This window comes from Podarcis muralis, chromosome 14 (genome assembly GCF_964188315.1).
Source record: "Podarcis muralis chromosome 14, rPodMur119.hap1.1, whole genome shotgun sequence".
Lineage (NCBI taxonomy): Eukaryota > Metazoa > Chordata > Lepidosauria > Squamata > Lacertidae > Podarcis > Podarcis muralis.
In genome coordinates, this window is record NC_135668.1 from 7,022,114 (window position 1) to 7,043,256 (window position 21,143).

Consider the following 21,143-nt stretch of genomic DNA (forward strand, 5'->3'; position numbering starts at 1 on the left):
ATGGCAGCAGCAAGGAGGAGATGGGCAGTGGAAATTGGGCGGGTGATTGGTGGCTGCGGAAAGGCCTGCTGGTGATTGGCTGTGGCTGTGGCAATGGGGCAGGCAATTGGCGGCTGTGGTGAGGCAGGCAGGTGATTGGCAGCTACGGCAAGTGGGCGGGTGGGCTGTTGGTGGTGGCGAGCGGGCAGGCAATTGGCGGCTGCGGCGTGGTATGCAATTGGCAGTGGCAAGCGATTGGCAGTGGAGGGCAGTTGGGTGAGTGATTGGCGGAAGTGACCTCCTCCACCCTCCAAAAAAGCTAAACAACTTAATTTCTTAATTTTGGGTAAAAAAAAATAGGGGGTCGTCTTATACATCTTATTCACGGAAAAATACAGTATCTACCCAGCCCTGGTCTGTTCAAGCCTTATTTATTTAGATCACTTGATGCTAAAATAGGCTTCCAATAGCAGGCAGAGATCTTTCCTGGTATCTGGGTCCTAGATCTTCGGGAAGGGTCAGGCTTTGCATGCAGAAGGTATCGGGTTCAATTCCAGGCACCTCCAGGTAGGGTTCAAGGTGAACAAAACTGAGTTAGCTGTACCAATAGTCTGGCATCATTTAGAAAAAACAGGAACTTGGAGATGTCATGGACTAGAAAGACCTTCCGCATGAAAATCATAAGAGCTACCACTGAGGTGTGGACTCTTCCATAAAGCTTAATAGGCAGAGGTGTTGAGTGAGGAGAATGTATGGGATCTCAGCTCTAAGAGTTTTGTCCCCCCGCCCCCCAAACCTGGAGTCATTTTTTTCATCTGCCAGAGCATCAAAGAAATGGAGAGGCCCTCTTTGCTCTGGCCAAATGAATGAGGTGAAAACAAGGCTTTCAAGTTTTGCTATTGCTTTTGACATATGAGCATGAATTATGTCAGAGACTGAGACGAGCTTCCAATTCTATGACTAGCAGCTGATGGTCCATATATTATAAAATGGACCAATACAACTGCCTGCATTTTTGTATTTTCCTTAGAGACTGGGAGGCTGCCATGTTAAGCTCTTGTATTATACCATTTCCCACAACCTCTCTCTACTTAGGAAGCTGCCATACGCCATTTTTTTCTAGTTCTCTGCTGAGCCTAGTTTTGTCTACCGTAATTGGCTTCTCTCTCTAGGGCAGGGTTGGAAAAGCTCAGGACAAAATGCAACCCTCCAGGCCTCTACCTGGCCCTTGGGACACTCCCCAGGCCACACCCACCTCACAAGCCACACCCTCTTACCCACAGACCATACCCCTCACTGCCCTTGCTTCACACCCTACTTGAGTGTTTTTGCCTGGCTGGAATGTGTCTTTAAACTCTGAGGATGCCTTTGCTTGTCTGGCTCAAGGTGTGTAGAAATTTGCTTAGTGTATACAGGTAAAATCTGCATGCATTGCTCTACCTGCTTTTGGCTCCAGCCTTTACCCACAACTGCCATGTAGCCCCTGAAAGAAATGCAGCCCCCAGGCTGAAAAAAAGACTACCCACCTCTTCTCTAGGGTCTTAGGAAGAGAAAGTATTGTCCATCACCTGGAACCTGATTGTGTTATCTGGAAATGCCAGAAATCAAACCTGGGATCTCCAGCATGTCAAACATGTGGCTTAGGGCCCTCGTATTTACGGGACCGCCTCTCCTGGTCTGCCCCGCAGAGGACCTTAAGGTCCATGAATAACCATAGTTGAGAGGTACCGGGCCCTAAGGAAGTCAGACGGTCCTCCACCAGGGCCAGGGCCTTTTCAGTGTTGGCTGAAAATGCTCTGTCCCATGAGACTAGGGCCCTTCAGGATTTAACCTCCTTTTGCCAGGCCTGTAAGACAGAGCTATTCCGCCTGGCCTTCAATTTGAATTCAGTCTGATCTTTTATTTCCCTTCCCTTCCCTCCCCCTCCCCTTTTATGAAGATTACCCACTCTGAGACCCCACAGCTAATTCTCCCCTGGCCTCCTCGCTGGCCCAAGTAGGACCAATTCAGCCAGCTAGCCCTGGGGATTATCTAATTGATTTTTTATTTTTGAATTTTATTGTTATTCATGTTTTTATACTGTATTTTATGCTGCTTTTACAATTTTAAATTTGTTGTTAGCCACCCTGAGCCCGGTTTTTGAACCGGGAAGGGCAGAGTATAAATAAAAATTTATTATTATTATTATTATTAAACACATGCTCTGCCACTGAGCTATGGTCCCTTGCTTAGGGACAACGAGGAAACAAAACACAGTCTAGGGGTTTATGTGCCCAGAGAGGTTTGCTGGTTGCCTCCCCCCACCCAGCCACACAGAGTCTTTCTTCCATGCCTCGCTCACCTGGTAAGTGGCAATAACCCGCTTGCGCACGTGCTGAAACACATCTTCATCAGACCAATCAGGGTGCTGTTGGGCAAGCTTTGCTGCCAGGACGTTGTGGTAGCGGAACCAGACGATGCCCATTGCTTGCAGGAACAGGTCTGCATTACCTTTGGCATTTCCAAAGTCTAAAAGAAGGGATTGGGTGGGGGGTAGAGAGAGAAAAGGGCCAATTCTAAACTTCCAGATCCTAAGAGCAGGTACAGATTTGCTGGTACGACCTCATGAGAGGAGCGTACCATCTCATAGTAAACATAGGAATGATGTCAAACAAACATCAGACATGGACATTTTATGACCCAGCCTTCTTTCAAATGGTTTATATCATATATCATTTGTTGTCACAGACGTATATTTCAAATGGGGAAAGGGGAGGACTTGGAGGATGGAAGAACAAACCCCTCTCTTGCCACTAGTATGCTATTAATTGCCCGTTCTCAAACTGTTTCCTAAAAAACAAGCAAATGTGCTATCAGACATCGCTTATATACATTTGCCTTTGCAGATGATGTGCCGTTTTGACCTTCAGAATTTGCCATGCTGGCACTTTCAAACTAGCGATTCTCCAATGCCCATTTAAGAGATACAGGACCCTAAGGGCTGTGCAACATTTTCTACCTGTCTGTGCACTGGGGCTCTTTGCTATTGACATTCTGGAACCCTTATAGGGAGGTTTTTAATGTTTAATGTTTTATTGTGGTTTTATATATGCTGGAAGCCGCCCAGAGTGGCTGGGGCAAACCAGTCAGATGGGCAGGGTACGAATAATAATATAATAAGTGCTATTGTTCTAGAAAAAGAGGTGCCAGAACTCACCATGAACGCCTCCCTTGTTCTCTTATAATGGCAACTGCTCCCACCTGAGAGGTGCCAGAACTTTCTTTTATCCTGTGGCTGAGGGCCTGAAGAGATGAACCCTCTCCCCTCCCTATTTCTGTTTTCTCACAGGCTCTCAACTTCAGACTGTATCCAAAATTACTCATTAGAGCAAACGGGGCTCTGGACCACCAACCTCCATCTGTTCTCATTGCCTCTGGCGCCCCCTACTGTTGTCCTCCTGGCCTTCCACCCTACCAGTCCCAAAGGGGCACCAGGCGCCACCAACCTTCCTTACCATAGAGTCCCTGTGGTCCACTTTGTCCTGTGGACGGATCCAGAGCCTTCCACATTAAGCTGTTTGCCTTTGTCTGCTTTGGGAAACCATCTTCTCCGGAGAGCAGCTTCCCTCGTGAGAAACTTCTCAGAGAATCACTCCAGGAATGGGATGAGCCATAGATGGCACTCCCATCCAGCCATCCTGTCACCCCATTTAGCTGGTGAAAGAGTGGGGGAGAGGGGGTGGAAGTAGGTGGGTTAGTTCCTTCTAAATTTTTGGCCAGGGGGCCATTAAGCATTCTGTACCGCAGAGGCAATGAAGAAAGCAGCTTTGTGCAGGGTGGTGAACGGACAGAAGATTTAGCTTATCATACCCTTGCCAGAATGACTGTACTATAGATATACTGCCAGGTTATTCCATAGGCAATGAGTCAATGGAGTCAAAAGGGGATGAAAGATCATCAAATGCAACCTATGTTTTTTTGATGGACTGCTTAATAAAATTTTAAATAAGGTAATTTAAGCAAACGGGGGAAAGGTCACAGCTCAGTGGTGGACATCAGCTTTGCATGCAGAAGATCCCTGGCTCCATTCTTATGTTCAGTATTCCAAATTTTCATATCAATTTGTGTTGGTCCTTGTGAAGACACACCAGCAATTTAGAATGAATTTCTCCTAATATAAGCATTTTCATGCAATTTTGCCTGACATACATATTTTTGGAGAGCAACTTACCCTGATATAATGCATTTGTGCATGGTGTTCTCACTAGTCTATGCATTTTTATTCACACTTTCCCCCCCCCCCCCAATGTGTCTCTTTGCTTTCCTTTGAACTACATCAGTGAGACCAAGAGAGGGTGGGGTTGTGTCTGGGCAGCGCAGAATCTCCATACACACCGCTCAGGCTTGTGTCCCGGGGAGGTGCTGCTAACACAGCGGTTTGACTTCACCCCCTGGAGGTGCACTTCATTGTCTCTCAAGACAGATGGTTGCCAATCAACCATCGCCCTCATACAAGCATTTCTGAACACATTATTTAGCTGGGGAGCTGCAAAATTCGGACGAGGGCAAATTTTGAAGGATGGCTGGAATTTCAGTTCTCATGTAGTTTAGGAAAGGCAGGCAGGTTCACCTTTAAATAGTACTAAATTTAATTTCTCCCCCATCCTTCTTCACCAGAACTGCTGATAGCCTTTCAAACAGAGGACTGCTCTCTGCAAAGATGGACATCTTAAACCCATCCCCTAATCTGCCCATTCTGTTTATTCATTTTAGTACATTTTCCTTTTCAAAGGCACACTGTTTTATTTTTAAAACGTCCCGGGCAGAAAACTGAGCAAACCATTGCAGAGCATTCCTTTCTGCATCTAGACACCGCCCTTAGCGACTGAATCTGACTGCTCTCCCAGCAATGCTGCCACTGCATGAATCCTCTGATACACGCCCTATATTTGCCCTTTTCCCCTGCGAAATGTACTGTGCAAACACGTGCAAAGGGATAAACACTGATTTGCATCCAGCTGGATGTTACCTGCTCCCGGGGCCTGTTGGGGCTTTGTCCTGTACCTGGAGCCCACTGCATTCGCTGGAATGGCAGGACAACATCACCTGAGCCAGCAGGGTCAAACACAGGATCTCCTTCAGGGATCTGTATGTTTAGGAACTCGGCAGGGCAGCCGGGCTTGTCGGCTTCCAGAATCTCCGAGAGCACATGGAAACCTGGCAGACACCAAAAGGGACAGAACTAGCAGAGGGTGGATGAAACAGGACATCTAGTGAACCATGACACCTATGAAATTCAATTCTGTGAACTCACAGGGGTTGAAACCACACGCCACGAAAAACCTGCTGCGACTTCTCTTAAGAAGCTTCTCTAGAGAAGCTTCAATATTTGCCAGTTTCAATGCACGCTGACCTGATCTGCACCTCTCAGACTAAGCTGCTGTTCCCCAAATGTGCCAATGTAGTTCTCCCCTATTAACCTCAAAAAAGTATCAAAATATATTTTAGAATGCATATTTGGATAGAAAGCATGTTCCTGAAAGACCTACATTGGTTCCCAGTACGTTTCCAAACACAATTCAAAGTGTTGGTACTGACCTTTAAAGCCCTAAACGGCCTCAGTCCTGTATATCTGAAGGAGCGTTTCCACCCCCATCATTCAGCCCGGACACTGAGGTCCAGTTCTGAGGCCTTCTGGTGGCTCCCTCCCTGCAAGAAGTGAGGTTAAAGGGAACCAGGCAGAGGGCCTTCTCGGTAGTGGCGCCCGCCCTGTGGAACGCCCTCCCACTAGATGTCAAGGAAATAAGCAACTATATGACTTCTAGAAGACACCTGGAATCAACCCTGTATTGGGAAATTTTTAATGTTTTACAATTTTTTATGTGCTGTAAACCACACAGAGTAGCTGGGGAAATCCAGCCAGATGGGTGGGGTGTAAATAATAATAAAACCATCATCATCATCTTCATCATCATCATGTCCTTCTTGCCTCAGGTAGCAAAAAGTCTTGAGCCAGCCCTGTTCACAGAGTGTAATCCAGCCACATGCCATCATATATCATTGCCTCCTGAGGAATCTCTTCCTCTTCCCTATCCAGTAGGGATACTATTCTGTGGATCAATTTCAGTGAGGTTGAATAATGTGTGCATAAACTTTTTGAGTCTCTGTTAAGCCCAGTTTTTAAGGCTTGGCAATTTCCCCCAAATGGGAGCAGGCAGAAAGTATTACAAACCCTGGAAAGAGCTCTCCGCCAATGCCAATTATGAAGGAAATAACTGGCGGCGGCAGCAACAACAACGATTACTACCACTACAATAATAATAATAATATAACAAATTTGACAAAGGAAAACGGAAGAAAGTAAAAAAAAACAACCTAGGGATGTTTAATATCACTATAACCTATCCAACTGTCCAAAGAGGAATCCACACAAAAGAGATGCTTATCAGAAATGTGTTCAAATGTGGTAAGAACACATGAAATTATTATTAATTATGACTAATGTTATTATTACAAACTAGGTTTCTTATCCACCTTTCACAATAAGTGAAGTGACAGCAATTTAAAAATACAATATTAAAATTGGTTTAAAACAAATTAGTCAAAAAAATAGGGTGGGTCCTATGATATATATGTCAGAAATGTCAAAAGTCCAGATATATAGGTGTTTCTCTTCAGCGTATAACAGGAACTACATAAAAGAAAGGTAACAACACCCGTCTGGGGAGTTGGAATTATACAATTTAGGGGTTTGCCGCAAAGAATGCTTTCTCCTGGGTTCCCACCCCCCTGAACCGCTAAGGGGCTCAGAAGTGCCAAAGAACCCATTTCCTCTTCGTCCTACTCTCTCATCATGGCTTCTGAGAAATCCACAGTCTTGTTTGAACATATTCCAAGGGATTAAGCTCCAAGCATTACTCAGCCTTCAGCAGAAATGCCTAGCAACATCCAGGCTCCCAAACATGCCCGGATCACACTGGCAAAAGCTAACCCAGGGGGAAGTAGGTTTAAGTGACCAAATAATTCTGAGGTTTGGAGCAGAAATCCGCAAGGAGGGGCAAACATGACCATTGCTAAAATAAGACATAAAAGCAGCCATGCAAGAGCCTAGTAATCCTCTTGGAGGTAATCCTATGATCTAAGGGTTTGAGGAAGAGGAAAAGGGGCACACTGTGGTTTGAATTACAGTCTCTGCGTTGCTGTCACAAGGCCTGGAAACCTTGGCAAATCCCTTACCCCCAATACTATAATTCTGTGACCAGAACCTCCCCAAATCCCGTAATTGAAAGAATTAGGCACATTACTCCATTAGTTACAGGCATTGATTTGAGGCCTGATTTGTGGTAGAAAGTGGGCCTTGACTATATCAAGAGCCTCGTTTCTCCAAAATGTCAGTGCTGTGAAAAGCAGAGTAGGCCAGCCTTTCCCAACTAGATGCCCTTCCAGGTGCCTTGAACTACATCTCCCATCAGCTCCAGCCACTATGCTGCATGGGGCTGATGGGAGTTATAGTCCAAAACGTCTGGAGGGCATCAGGTTGGTAAATGTCTGGAGCAGACACTGCCAGAGTGGAGGCAAAGGAATTTGCAGGCAGTTGTGAAATCAGGAATCCATTATGTTTTTCCCATGATTGTGAAAGGTGCTCTCAGGAGGTATGTTGGAGAGGGGTCAAACCAGATAAATCAGTCCTGTTCCCTGTAATGATGCCGATTCCTTTGTAAGACGTTTGCTGGAGATTTGCTGAAGGGGCCAAAACGTTTATTTACTGCATTTTATACCATCCCCGCAGTTTGAGTTTTATGATTGCTGTTTAGAATCTTAAGAAACATGGCACAAAAAGAGGAGGAAGAAAGAAGACACACACAAACTCAGGAACCTGCTCTTGGAAGCCTCTACATCATCAATGGTCATGAAAGCAGCAACACTGGGAGGGGTTAGGGTTGTAGGTTCGATCCCCGTATGGGACAGTTGTGTATCCCTGCATTATATAATAATAATTTATTATTTATACCATGCCCGTCTAGTTGTGTTTCCCAGCCACTCTGGGCTGCTCCCAATCGAATATTAGAAACACAATACAGCATTAAACATTAAAAACTTCCCTAAACAGGGCTGCCTTCAGATGTCTTTTCAAAGTAGGATAGTTGCTTATTTCCTTGACATCTGATGGGAGGGCGTTCCACAGGGCGGGTGCCACTACCAAGAAGGCCCTCTGCCTGGTTCCCTGTAACCTCACTTCTCGCAGGGAGGGAACCACCAGAAGGCCCTCGGCACTGGACCTCAGTGTCTAGGCAGAATGATGGGGGTGGAGACGCTCCTTCAGGTATACAGGACCGAGGCCATTGTAGGGCGAGTTGCACTCAATTGGAAGAGTCCCTTCCAACTGTACAATTCTAGGATTCTATTATATCAGGGAGGAGCCAAATGGCCGTTGGACACATGGAGGGGGCCTTGCTGCCTCACCCCTCCCTCAGACACAGCCCAGTGGCATGGATGCTGATGGAGGCCATCACTCAAGAGTTCTCAGCTTACCAAAGAAGACGCCCAGCACAGTTCTGTTCTTCTGAGAGGGTGATCCAGAGTCCCCTCGTGCCACCACATGGCTGAGTCTCCGTGCACTGGGGACATTTGGTTCCTGGGGGGCCTGGTACACGCCGTCCGCATAGCTCGCAGGAAGGAGCCGCGACAACCACGATCCTAGTGGCGAGAAATCAGCATGTCAGTTTGAGGTAGCCAGCTGTGGGCAAGACTTAATTTTTGCAAATTTCTTCACTGAAAGGGGTCTTAAAAATATGTCTCTGAGGGTGAGGAATCTGCAATTATCTTTGTGAATGGAGAACATTTAGCTTGGTAAGTCTACGTTAGATGAAGAAGCTCATACAGTGCTTTTGGAAAACTGAAGAATTTAAATTTTACCTTACGAAAACGTCAGTAATGCTAAATAATATTATTAATAATAAATAATTATAACTGCAAGTACTTGGGGCAAAGCATTTCAAATTATTTCTATGGAATTTACAGACATTTTACTTACCAAGCATAACTAAATTATATTAATTGGACCAAAATATCTTTTGAATTCCCCAAGTGATGTTACACCCTTTTAGCACCCGTCATTTTTGGAAACTGAAAGCTGAAAAATTCAACACACCCTATTGAGATCATGTGGCCAGAATGACTAAGCCGCTTCTGGTGAACCAGAGCAGCGCACGGAAACACTGTTTTAGCTTCCCGCTGGAGCGGTACCTATTTATCTACTTGCACTTTGACGTGCTTTTGAACTGCTAGGTTGGCAGGAGCAGGGACCGAGCAACGGGGGCTCACCCCGTCGTGGGGATTTGAACCGCCGACCTTCTGATCGGCCAGCCTTAGGCTCTGTGGTTTAACCCACAGCGCCACCTGCGTCCCTAGGGTGTGTCTTAGGTGCTGTGCAAAGTATGTCCTGAGAAACAAGGAAGAAGATGGGCAGCTGGACCCTTTCTGAAAGTGAAGCCACAAGTGAGACTGGAATTCTTCTCCTGTAAGACATGCTTGGATGCAGTGGTGAGCCTGCTGTGGTGGCAGGCTCCCCAAACTCTGATGCACATATGTTCTGCTGTGAACAGCTGGGAGGAAAAAAGTTGTGAAATGCACAAGGTGGAGGAACACAACTTCCCTGCTCTTTAAGGCAGCATTGTGAACCCTAACCCTGGGTACCTCAGGGATCGCCACCTCAACCCATTGCATGCAGGGCTGTTTCCAGTCCACCCAAAACAACGTTGTTTGACTCGCTGTTTGCTATAGCCAAATTTAATGATATGATTAATTCTGTTATTGCCATGCGGCTATTCCACACCATTTATTTCAACAGGAGTGTGGTGGAAACATCATCAATAAGCGTGGTGGGGAACAAGTGTGAATTTAGGACTGGGGGGGTGGGGGAATGAAAAACAGAATGCCGATCGCCTGCCTGATTTTTGATTCGTTTGCGGAAAGACGTGTGAACCGGCACAGTACCATTTTGAAGAATTTGCCAATATTCCCCGTACACTTGGACCCAACGCTTGGCATCAGAAATGGCTTTTGCAACAGCACTGGAGGCCTGAAAACCTCAGGGACGCTCTCACCTGCTGAGTTGTGCCTGTGATACATGAGGTTGTTGTACCAGCCGTCGTAACGCTGAATTTCCCAGTGGATATTCTTTTGGGCACCTGAGAGTAAACCACACATGAAGGAAATGAAGTTATTGGAAGCAGAGCCGGTTTTTCATGAAAAATCAGGGCCGATTAGGGTGTTGGCATGTTGGCAACCCGAAAGAATTCTAGGTGCCAAAATTCCAACAGATCAGAAAATACTATTTATGTATGTGACCACTACTGCTCGGATGTTACTAGCCCACAGATGGAAAGAAGACATTGCCCCTACCACAGAAGAATGGCAGATTAAGTTGATGGACTATGCCGAATTGGCAAAAATAGAATAGGAAATCAGGAAGACCAAAATTTTAATAAGGAATGGGGAAAATATATAATTTACCTTACAAAACATTATAAACAATTAAAATTATTAGTAGGATTGGACTGACACTTGTAGTCTAATTTTGGGTATGATGGAGATTTAAAAGATTTGGATTAATAGACAAGATGCAGGAGGAAAATGTTAATATAAGGACCCACAAAAGGGGAAGTCCAGGAGATTCTTTGGAATTCTCTTCTTATGTTGGTTGTGTGATAACTGTACATTTTTAAAACCTGAAAAACTAAATAAAAAAGAAGAGAAAATATATGTATGGCTTAACTAAGCTCACCATACATTTAAACTACTTTTATGCTACTATAGGCTGCTGGATTAGTTTGGTGGTCCAGCATCCGGTTCTCACAGTGACTAACCAGATGTCCATGGGACATGGCACCATCTCCTCCTGTGGTTTCCAGCAGCTGGTTTTCAGAAGCATTCTAGAACATAGCCTTCTCCTCCATGAACTGGCCTAGGCTGTCCAAGTTGGTGACCATCGTTGCCAATTGTGGGAGTCAATGCCATAGCTTAACTATATTATGCCATGTGAAGAAGTCCTTTCTTTTGCCTCTCCTGAGCCTTCCAGCATTCTGCTTCACTGGATATCACATGGATTCTCATATGATGAAAGAGGGAGTAAAACTTATCTATCAGCTCCCTCTTCACCGTGCATAATTTTATAGACTTCTATCATGTCACTTCTAACCTGCCATTCCTCTCTAAACTGAAAAGCCCAAAATGTTGTAACCTTTTCTAACGGGGTTAGAACCAGGACTTCTCAAGAATTCTGGGAACTGTACTTTGTTAATGATCTCCTTACAACTTTCAGTATTCCTGACATGCTCCATTTCCCAGGATTCTTTGGGGGAAGCCATGACTCTTAAGTGCACATCTTATATTCCAGTGGAATGGAAATCATTTGATAGCTATGGGCACCTGTTAATGACCAAGAAAATTGAAGACTTGGCCACATTGTATGTCTGAGAAAACACCAAAAACAAGATCACTGTTTGGATCTAGGTAAAGGTAAAGGTACCCCTGCCCGTACGGGCCAGTCTTGACAGACTCTGGGGTTGTGCGCCCATCTCACTCAAGAGGCCGGGGGCCAGCGTTGTCCGGAGACACTTCCGGGTCACGTGGCCAGCGTGACATCGCTGCTCTGGCAAGCCAGAGCTGCACACGGAAACGCCGTTTACCTTCCCGCTAGTAAGTGGTCCCTATTTATCTACTTGCACCCAGAAGTGCTTTCGAACTGCTAGGTTGGCAGGCGCTGGGACCGAACAACGGGAGCGCACCCCGCCGCGGGGATTCGAACTGCCGACCTTTCGATCGGCAAGCCCTAGGCACTGAGGCTTTTACCCACAGCGCCACCCGCGTCCCACCTGTTTGGATCTAGTCTGCAGCAAAGTCTACATGGAACCACAAGACTCACAATACCATCCTAACAAGAGTTAGTAAAAAGGTAAAGCTAAAAGACCCCTGACAGTTAAGTTGTCGTGAACGACTCTGGGGTTCTGGCGCTCATCTTGCGCTTTACTGGCCGAGGGAGCCGGCATTTGTCCGCAGTCAGTTTTTCTGGGTCATGTGGCCAGCATGACTAAGCCACTACTGGCGAAACCAAAGCAACACATGGAAACACTGTTTACCTTTCCTCCAGAGCGGTACCTATTTATCTACTTGCACTTTAATGTGCTTTCGGACTGGTAGGTGGGCAGGAGCTGGGACCCAGCAACAGGAGCTCACCCTGTCACGGGGATTCGAACCGCCGACCTTCCGATCGGCAAGCCCTAGGCTCAGTGGTTTAGACTACAGCGCCACCCGCGCCCCTCTAACAAGAGTTATACCCTGTTAAATCAACAAAAAAACCTAAGCAGTTTCCATAAAACAATGTGAAATACACTTAAGAAAATATAGATGAAATCAAACATTAAAAACAAGTAGACATGAAATGCATCACAATAGAGACAAATTTCTAAAACAAAATAGACATAATAAAATTGCATGTCTGGGTAGGCTTGCCTTCAACAACAAAAGTTTTTATCAGTCAAGTAACAGCTCTAAGAGGAAATCCGGCTTAGGAAAACCAATTGTTAACTGGACAGGGAAAAGTTGGACAGACTTACCAGTCGAGTGCCATAAACTTGCCAGGACAAACCAAAGCAAAATAAAGGTTTTAGTTCCAGTCATGAGATTAGTCCACATTTCTTTGGGAGACTTTTTTCCTGAAAGACAAAAAATAAAAAAGTAGTTGCATCTTACAGCCCTGGAAAGCCTGAATACACATATTTCCATTTTGTGGTGCAGCGGTTAAAGTGCTGGACTAGGACCTTGGAGACCAGGGTTCAAATTCCCACTTAGCCCTGAAGCTCATTGGGAGCCCTGCCTCTCAGGCTAACCTACCTCACAGGGTTGTTGTGGGAACTAAACAAGGAGAGGGAAAACCTTGAGTTCCTTATAGAAAAAAGTGGGATATAAATGCAACATATAAACATATAAAATGACTCAGGTGGAACCTCATCAGGGAATGGCTTGGTAGCATTGCCCGCCCACAAAGTGAGCGATGCTTCCCTCTGGAAACAAACGATGCCAGAGACAGAGACATTAATTTTAGATCTAGACATTTCAACTAAGCCCTTTTCTCATGCAGCTGTTCTACAAATAAGTGTCTGTGGTCCAGATTCACAGACTGATTTTCGCACTGGTCCCCTGCAATGCAGATACATTGCAAATACCTAAAATCTGCCCCTCAGAAGGAAACCAATTCCTTTAGCTGGTTTAAATTCAGAAAAATTCTATAAAACTTCTAATTTGCACATTTTCATACTCAGTACATATTACACATGTTCAAGTGCTAACCACTTTTAATTGTGTTATTAAAAAGAGCACCATCTATGAGTTTTGGAAGAAATTAGCAAAGACAGAGTGCAGATACTCTTAAACGTACCTGGAAATTTTGCATCTTTCCCATGCCTCCTATGCAGCAGAAACGATGCAAATTTAAGATCTCTTTTGAAAGGATCCTAAGCCAATATCTAATGCAGCAAATGCAAGTATGCCTCCACAAATAATTATACACAGGAGGTTTCCTCCTATAATTAACCATGAATACGAATGAGAGCAGATATGACTGCTACCACACAGTGTGGTGAGCCTAACACTTCTTACGGGTGCAATTATCTGCAGTCATGAACTTGTGCCCACAAAGTTTTTGAGAATGCTTTAGAGTTCCACTTGGGGGAGGGGGAGATGATATGTCTGGAAGTAGTCTGATCCTTCTCCTGACAGACTGTTAAAAAGGGGGGTTTTGGAGGGCTGGGGGAGGCGGAGCAATTCAAGAGTTTTGGAACAGAACTGTCGTAGAAGAAAGGAGATGTAGCCAGTATGGTTTGTTTTTATTACAAAAAACAGAGCACCGCAAGTTTTGTGTTTTGTTATTTACAAGATTTGCTTTTCGTCCCCCATTTAAAAAAAATTCAAAGAGCTACATGAACACTTCAGCTGGAGTGGTATCATGGTTGAATGCTGTTTCAGCTTGAGAGCCCATGCAACTTTCAAAAGTCCTCTTTGAGAAGTTATCAAAATGAGGCGGGGTGTGTGTCAGAGAAATGAGACAGTGCGTCACTTTATTATTATATGGGCATGAGAGTGCCTATAGTGGAGTAGCTACTAAGTGGGTTAAACCACAGAGCCTAGGGCTTGCAGATCAGAAAGTCAGCAGTTCAAATCCTTGCGACAGGGTGAGCTCCCGTTGCTCGGTCCCTGCCCCTGCCAACCTAGCAGTTCAAAAGCACGTGCAAGTAGATAAATAGGTACCACTCTGGCGGGAAGGTAAACGGTGTTTCCGTGCGCTGCTCTTGTTCCCCAGAAGTGGCTTTGTCATGCTGGCCACATGACCCGGAAGCTGTACGCTGGCTCCCTTAGCCAGTAAAGTGAGATGGGCACCGCAACCCCAGAGTCGGTCACGACTGGACCCAACAGTCAGGGGTCCCTTTACATTTACCTGTAAGCCCCAGCCCAGAGGCCAGATCAAGCCCCACCTTTGGTGGCTACAACAGCAAAATCACAGTTTAAAAACTGAAACAGACATAACCCTGGGGCTCTGTCAAGCTCAGCATCCTTAACAGAATGTAATATGCCCCCTCACTGATAATCAGACTGATCATTGGATGAGTGGAAATTTCCCATTTTTAAACCTAGACCCCTGTACAGATGGGCAAAAAATTCAATCCATTTCACTTGTAAAGGCCAAACCTATTTAATTCATACTTTCCAAAAGCAATGTGAGAATCCAAAGCACAGCTGCCCTTTGAAATTCTCAGTTTCCTGGCCAGCTCTTGTGGTAAACAGAGGTTTAGCTCCACCTGGAGACAGTTTTTCATAATAGCAGCCTTGAATAGCCCTGGGATCTCTGGCAATATAAAAAGTAGAGACTCTGTATAACTTCCAATAAACCGCATTATCCTGCCATCAATGTGTTATGCCTTATGGGATCTGCAATAAGGCACCTAGGGGTGCACAGGTGCTCACAAAGGCTTTCACTCTCCTTCCTCAGAGGTTTCAAAGCAGGGGTTGGATGGCCATCTGTCATGGATGCTTTCTTTGAGATTACTGTATTGCGCGGGGTTGGAATAGATGACCCAAGGGGTCCCTTCCAGCTCTGATTCTATGACATAACTGGGTTGCTGAGTGATGAGTCAGGTGGATGGAAAGAAGAGGGTGGGAGAAAGATATAGGGGTGGTGGATGGAGGGAATGCAGAATGGAGAAAAACCAGTCTCTCTCCAAGCAGGAAGGAGGAGAGAGAGAGATGAAAATCTGGGGTTTTCCCATATCCATTCTGCAAAAGGGAAGTGCAGGTTATTTGCAGTCTATTGCAGCAATATTTGCAGGGTTGGGGCGGAAGGGATGCTGAGATTTACTGGTCAAGTTTAGAAGCCTTGGGCAATCATCTCCTTGCCAATTTCAAGGTCCAAACTACAAGGAAACAGGCGATAATATTTACTTACACGGGTACACAGCTCGGTATCATAACCGATGAGGAAGAGCTGTGACAGTAAAAGGAGTGGGAGCTGATAGAGCACTATGACACCAATCCTAACACTGTCTCAAAAAGGAGAAGGAGATAAAAGTCCAGAAAAGTTACTAGCCCACAAATGCAATCCAGAATTGTCACTAGCCCAGAGACTAGCCAACTTGCCCCAAAGTACTTTCCAGTATACAAAGCTTGTGAGAATTCCCCCAAGTTAGCTAGAAAGCAGTGATTTGCCCCATTCATTCACAAGGTCTATAAAAAGTTTTTTTCCTAATTATACTGCAAGTGAAACTCACCGGTCATTATTACCTTTCTCAAAGGGATGCTCCTAGACTTACTTTTTGCATGCCATTAAATCAGTGGGGTGGGTAACCCAAGTATGGTCAGCACCACTGCAGCATATGTCTTGTAGTGGCGTTCCCCCTCTTGTCTTCTTAGAAGAGATGCCAGCAGAAGCACATTGTGGGAGGGCAAGTTTGATATTATGCCACAGCCAGGCCAATGGGAAGACTCCTGGACCCAACATTCCTATGCCACTTGTGGTTCCCATGCCATAAGGCTGGCAGCAAATGAACAACACGAATAGTTGAAGGTGGACTGCTGTCATAGAGACATCAGCCCTTAGTTGTTCTGCACAGGAGTGGGGAACCTCTGACCGCCCACCTCCCATGTTGTTGAATTACAAGTCCCATCAGCCCTAGCAAGCATGGCCAATGGGCAGGGATGATGGGAGTTGTAGTTCAGCAACACTGGGTGTACCACAGGTTCCCCACACCTCCTCGGCACCCAAATGGCCACCCAACAAGGGCTTTGATATGGGGTTCCTTTCAGCTGCTTTTAAATTTTCAAAGGGTTGCTCAGCCAAAAGGCTTGACGATTGCTTCCCATTTCTGTAGTGCAGGGATGGGTGAACTTGTGGTTTTCCATATATTGTTGGACCACAACTCCTGCCAGCCCCAGCCAGCGTGGCAAATGGGCACAGAGGATAGAAGTTAGGAATCCATCCTTACTACTACTACTACTACTACTATTACTACTACTAATAATAATAATAATAATAATAACAATAATCTATTCATACCCCGCCCATCCAGCTGGGTTTCCCCCATCACTCTGGGCAGCTGCCAACAGATTAAAAACAGAATAAAACATCACACATTAAAAACTTTCCTGAAAACTTCTACTGTCTTCTCTGGGAACCCAGTTAGCTGGTCAACTTCAAAACTGCAATACGAATGCCTGCACTTTCTAGATTTGCATCTGTGTGCTTTCTTTCGCAAGAGAAACGGATTTCTTTTTTTTAAAAAAAGATATTTATTAAAGTTTCAAAAATTATATAAAATAAAAACAATAATACAAACAGAACACAAACAAAAAAAACCAAGTATAATTTCAATTATACGAATGCCTGCACTTTCTAGATTTGCATCTGTGTGCTTTCTTTCGCAAGACAAATGGATTTCTGCCCTGCTCCAGTGAATACTGCAGCATATGAACAGTTTTGCTTTTTCTAGCATCCTTGGCCACTCTAACTTTTCCACACCGCCAGTAAGGATGCTTCAGCCACTCCTTATGTCTCCTTTTCTTTGGCTTCCTAGACTTCTTCTGACCCTGGTCCTTGGGCCCAAATGTGGCCCTCCAGGCCTCTCTGCTTGGTCACCGGGACTCTTCCAAGCCACATCGTCTCTCCACAGGCCACATCCATTCTCTCGGGCCCTGTTTTGTACTCTCCTCAGGCACGGTTTTTGTTTTTTGTCTGCCTGGAATGTGTCCTTGCTTTCAGGCACTGTTTCTTGCTTGGCTGGATGGAGAATGGAGAACAGTGTGTGACAGTGCGGAGGAACCAGCCAGTTATACAAAGGTAAAGTTTATGTTAATTACTCTAACCACTTTCGTCTGTGGCCCCTAGAAAGTTCCCCAGAAAATAATGTGGCCCTCAGGCTGAGAAAGTTCTACATCTCTGCTCTGGGCAAATATATAGTCAATGGGTCTATATTATGAGTCAGCAAATGTCCTGACATCTATCCACCTTGCATTTATTTAACTCTTTTTAAAAAGGGGGTTATATTTATGCTCAAGGCAAGAGGAACCTCAAACAAAATATTACAGTGTAGACTGCTCCTGTTCAGGATTCCAGCCAGCCAGCCATACCCTATTGCAAAGTACTCCATTGCATTGCTCGTCCCCCATGTTTTTTGTTCCCTCCATTCTACCTGCCCCCAGCAAAAAGGATGTTTTGTATGCCCGCTACTTCCCTCTTGTGCAAGTGTGGAAGTGCTGATTTGGCTACATAAAGGTTGTAGCCAATGAACTTTTACTCAGAGTAGAGCCACTGAAAATAGTGGAGCTATATTAGTCATGCCTGTTAATTTCAATGTGTCTGTTCCTAGTAGGAGTAATATTGGCAACTCTTAAGAATCCTCACTCAGAGAATGAGCTTCCTATTAGTATATAGGATTCTATACCAATGAGCTCCACATACTGTACTCTGAAAAGGGTCTTCAGGTCAAGTGGCTTCCACTGACTATAACCTCTTGGGTCCTGTCTGAACTATACATTTAATGAAGGACCACAGCACTTTAAACGACAAAGAATTCTGGTAACTGTAGTTAGATAAGTCTCCTAAAAATTCTCAGCACCCTTAACAAACTACAGTTCCCAAGATTTTGGGGGCAAAACCATGACTGCTTAAAGTGGTATGGTCGTGCTTAAAATTTATAGCGCAGATGGGGCCTTCCTTGCTCCATATTCAAGAAAAGCATTTACTTTGAAGGCAGATCTTAACATACTCCTGCCTGCATAGATGCACTTCCTATTACTCCTCTAAGACTTGCAAATACAGTACTATGACGACAAAACATTAAGAGTTCCGTGAATGCACTAGCAGAAGACCAGCAGTTCCATCTGTTTCACGTCAAGGAACTCTGTTGCAAAAAAGAAGCATCTTTTGCTACTGACAACACACCCTTCATTCACAACTCTTCACAAAAGAATCTGAAAGGGTGTAGATAGATAGAAACAACCAAACACACACACACACACACAAAAGCAACTATATTTGTGTTGAATAAATATGTTTTGAAATAACCAGCAGGTGTGAGTCATTCTAAGGTGTGTGTACATTTGCAAGTGTTGAAACAAAAATCCCAGAAATTCAGGACATTCCTTCAACGTTATTGCACCTGATTGGCAAATGCAGTTAGAGGCATTTAAAGTGGGGGGGGGGGGCTTGAATCCTGGGTTTAGAAAAACACCAGCCTTCTGCTTTCACCCGGAGTGGAACCTCTTGCTTAAGGCAAATATCTCCTTACAGCATTCCAAATACAATGCACTCAAAGAGAGCATTGTATGTACTTATAAGTGTAACATCGAGTTAAGTGGAAAGAACTAGCAAAGCTGGGTGTCTGGAAGACGACATCCATCACAACTTGCCAGAAGACCTCATGGGCAACCTCACCTTGGGTACCACTTAAGAGTTTAGGAAGGCAAGCAAACTCAGGTAAGAACATAAGAATAGCCTACTGGAACAGACCCAACGGCCCATTAGTCCAGCATCCTGTTCCCACAGTGGCCACTCAGATGCCCCAATGGAAAACCAGCAAGCACAACATGAGCACAAGAGCCCGCTCCCCTCCTGTGGTTTCCAGCAACTGGTACCCAGAAACATTGCTGCCTGCAATTATGGAGGTAAACCATAGCACACAATGTTGCATACAACATTGGAAAGCAGAGCACAACGATCTATGGCTAGCAGCCATTGATACTCCCATCAAGCTGGTGGCTATCACTGGGAAACGCAGGAGCAAGTCTCATAGCTTAACCATAGCTGTCAACGTTTCCCCTTTTTTAAGGGAAATTCCCTTATTCCAAATAGGATTCCTCGCAAGAAAAGGGAAAAGTTGACAGCTATGAGCTTAACTATGTGCTGCAGGAAGAAGTGCTTTCTTTTATCTGTCTGAAATCTTCCAAAATTTTATTTTCAATTCCTTTCCTAATGATCCCTAGCATGGATTTTTTTTTTTAATGGCCATTGGGTTGATATCTTCACTGAGCTATCTACTATGACCCCAAGGTCTTCCTCCTGGTATATCACCTCCAGTTCAGACTCCATGAGCATGTATGTGAAACTAAGATTTTTTTTTCATTTTTTTTTTCTCCAACACACATCACATTACACTTTTTTGCATTGAATTGCATTTGCCATTTTACCACCCCTTTACTCAGTCTGGAGAGGTCTTTGGGACCTTCTCCATGCAACGCATGTTTTCTACCACTGAGCTAAGGCCTTCCCACATCAAAAATCACCCCAAAATTACACTGCAGCAGTCAGGGTGTGCTACATGCTGGACCAAGCCACTTCAGATCAGCACAAGTTCCAATGTGTCCAGGAACGCACCCTCTGTCCTTTACACCTGATGCCTTTGCAGTCAGGAAGGGAACCACAACACACGACACGTGTCACGGTTGGTCCTGAAATGTGATTGGCACATATACATGAATTCCAAGTCTGAATGAAATCGTATGTAGACCAAAGGGTGGCATCAGATAGAGTAAATATTAAGGAAAGCCAGTGTGATGTCCACCAGATGCTGGCAGGCATATGCTGGCAGGGGCTGATGGGAGTTGTAGTCCTACACTGACTATCCCTAATATGCATGGATGTGCATGTAAACGCAGACACTGGGTAGAAATTCCAGATTGCATCATATACAAAACACATGCACTGTTATTCTGTCCTCCAGTGGTGAAACTTAGCCATGCTTCTTTTTCCTTCCAAAGTAACAATGGGTAGGTAGAAGACAATAAAATTACCTTAAGACCTAAGAGTCTGCAAGTTCCTCTGTGTGTGTGCGTGCTGGGCGCAGTGCCGGATTTACGTATAAGCTAAACAAGCTATAGCTTAGGGCCCCACTCTCTAGGGCCCCCCAAAAAAATTAAAGAAAAGAACAACTGGATGTACATTTTGAAAATATAAGATAAAAAATAAATAAAATAAAACCTACATACAGGAACAGTGTTTTGTGTTGTGTAGGCTCCTATGATGTAAGTAATGGGAGCCTGCTAGCCTGCTCCCTAAAACAGGCATAGGCAAACTCCAGCCCTCCAGGTGTTTGGGACTACAATTCCCATCATCCCTGACCACTGGTCCTGTTAGCTAGGGATGATGGGAATTGTAGTCCCAAACATCTGGAGGGCCGGAGTTTGCCTATGCCTGCCCTAAAATGTCACACATAAAGGGCCCCATTACCTTCAGTAGCCCACAGATGTGAGGAAGCAAGCCGGTTTCCCTGGGAAGAAAAGTTCCCAGCGCGCACTTCCCACGGCTTCCTTTCTCGGGATCTTTGCCTTCGGGCAACGAAAAAGAGCTACGCATGATCCTCGCGCAGCCGAGGAGGCGACCTGCTGCCTTCTTTTCCCAGGTGAATATCTCCCCCTCTCGCCCGCTCCTTCCAACCCTGCTGCTCGCCCTGCGCCCCGGACACGCATTTCGCGGCACCCACTCCCTGTCCTGCCCCCGGCCTCGCCTACCTCACCTGGGCTGCTGCTGTCGTCCTTGCCACCGCCGCTGCCGCTTCTCTCTCGCCCCGGTGTCCGCGCGCCGCCGTCGCTGCGCTGCGTCTGTCCGGAATGCCGCCCGTCCCGTCGGAGCCGGGCGGGGA

General features: G+C 45.3%; 1 protein-coding gene across 2 annotated transcripts in view; it reads right to left on the bottom strand.

The window, feature by feature from the left end:
- DUOX2 (dual oxidase 2) overlaps nucleotides 1-21,128 on the bottom strand; it is a 64,807-nt gene extending 43,679 nt beyond the window's left edge. Inside the window, exons 1-7 of one of the 2 annotated variants that reach the window (XM_028706545.2) lie at nucleotides 21,013-21,128; nucleotides 12,576-12,674; nucleotides 10,065-10,148; nucleotides 8,491-8,655; nucleotides 4,988-5,175; nucleotides 3,474-3,672; nucleotides 2,321-2,487 (exon numbers count right to left, since the gene is read on the bottom strand). In XM_028706545.2, the coding sequence (XP_028562378.2) occupies nucleotides 2,321-2,487; nucleotides 3,474-3,672; nucleotides 4,988-5,175; nucleotides 8,491-8,655; nucleotides 10,065-10,148; nucleotides 12,576-12,654 (882 nt within the window). In that variant the 5' untranslated portion in view covers nucleotides 12,655-12,674; nucleotides 21,013-21,128. The remainder of the gene's footprint in view (nucleotides 1-2,320; nucleotides 2,488-3,473; nucleotides 3,673-4,987; nucleotides 5,176-8,490; nucleotides 8,656-10,064; nucleotides 10,149-12,575; nucleotides 12,675-21,012) is intronic. The other variant, XM_028706544.2, reaches the window with a different exon arrangement.
- Between the last annotated feature and the right edge of the window lie 15 nt (nucleotides 21,129-21,143).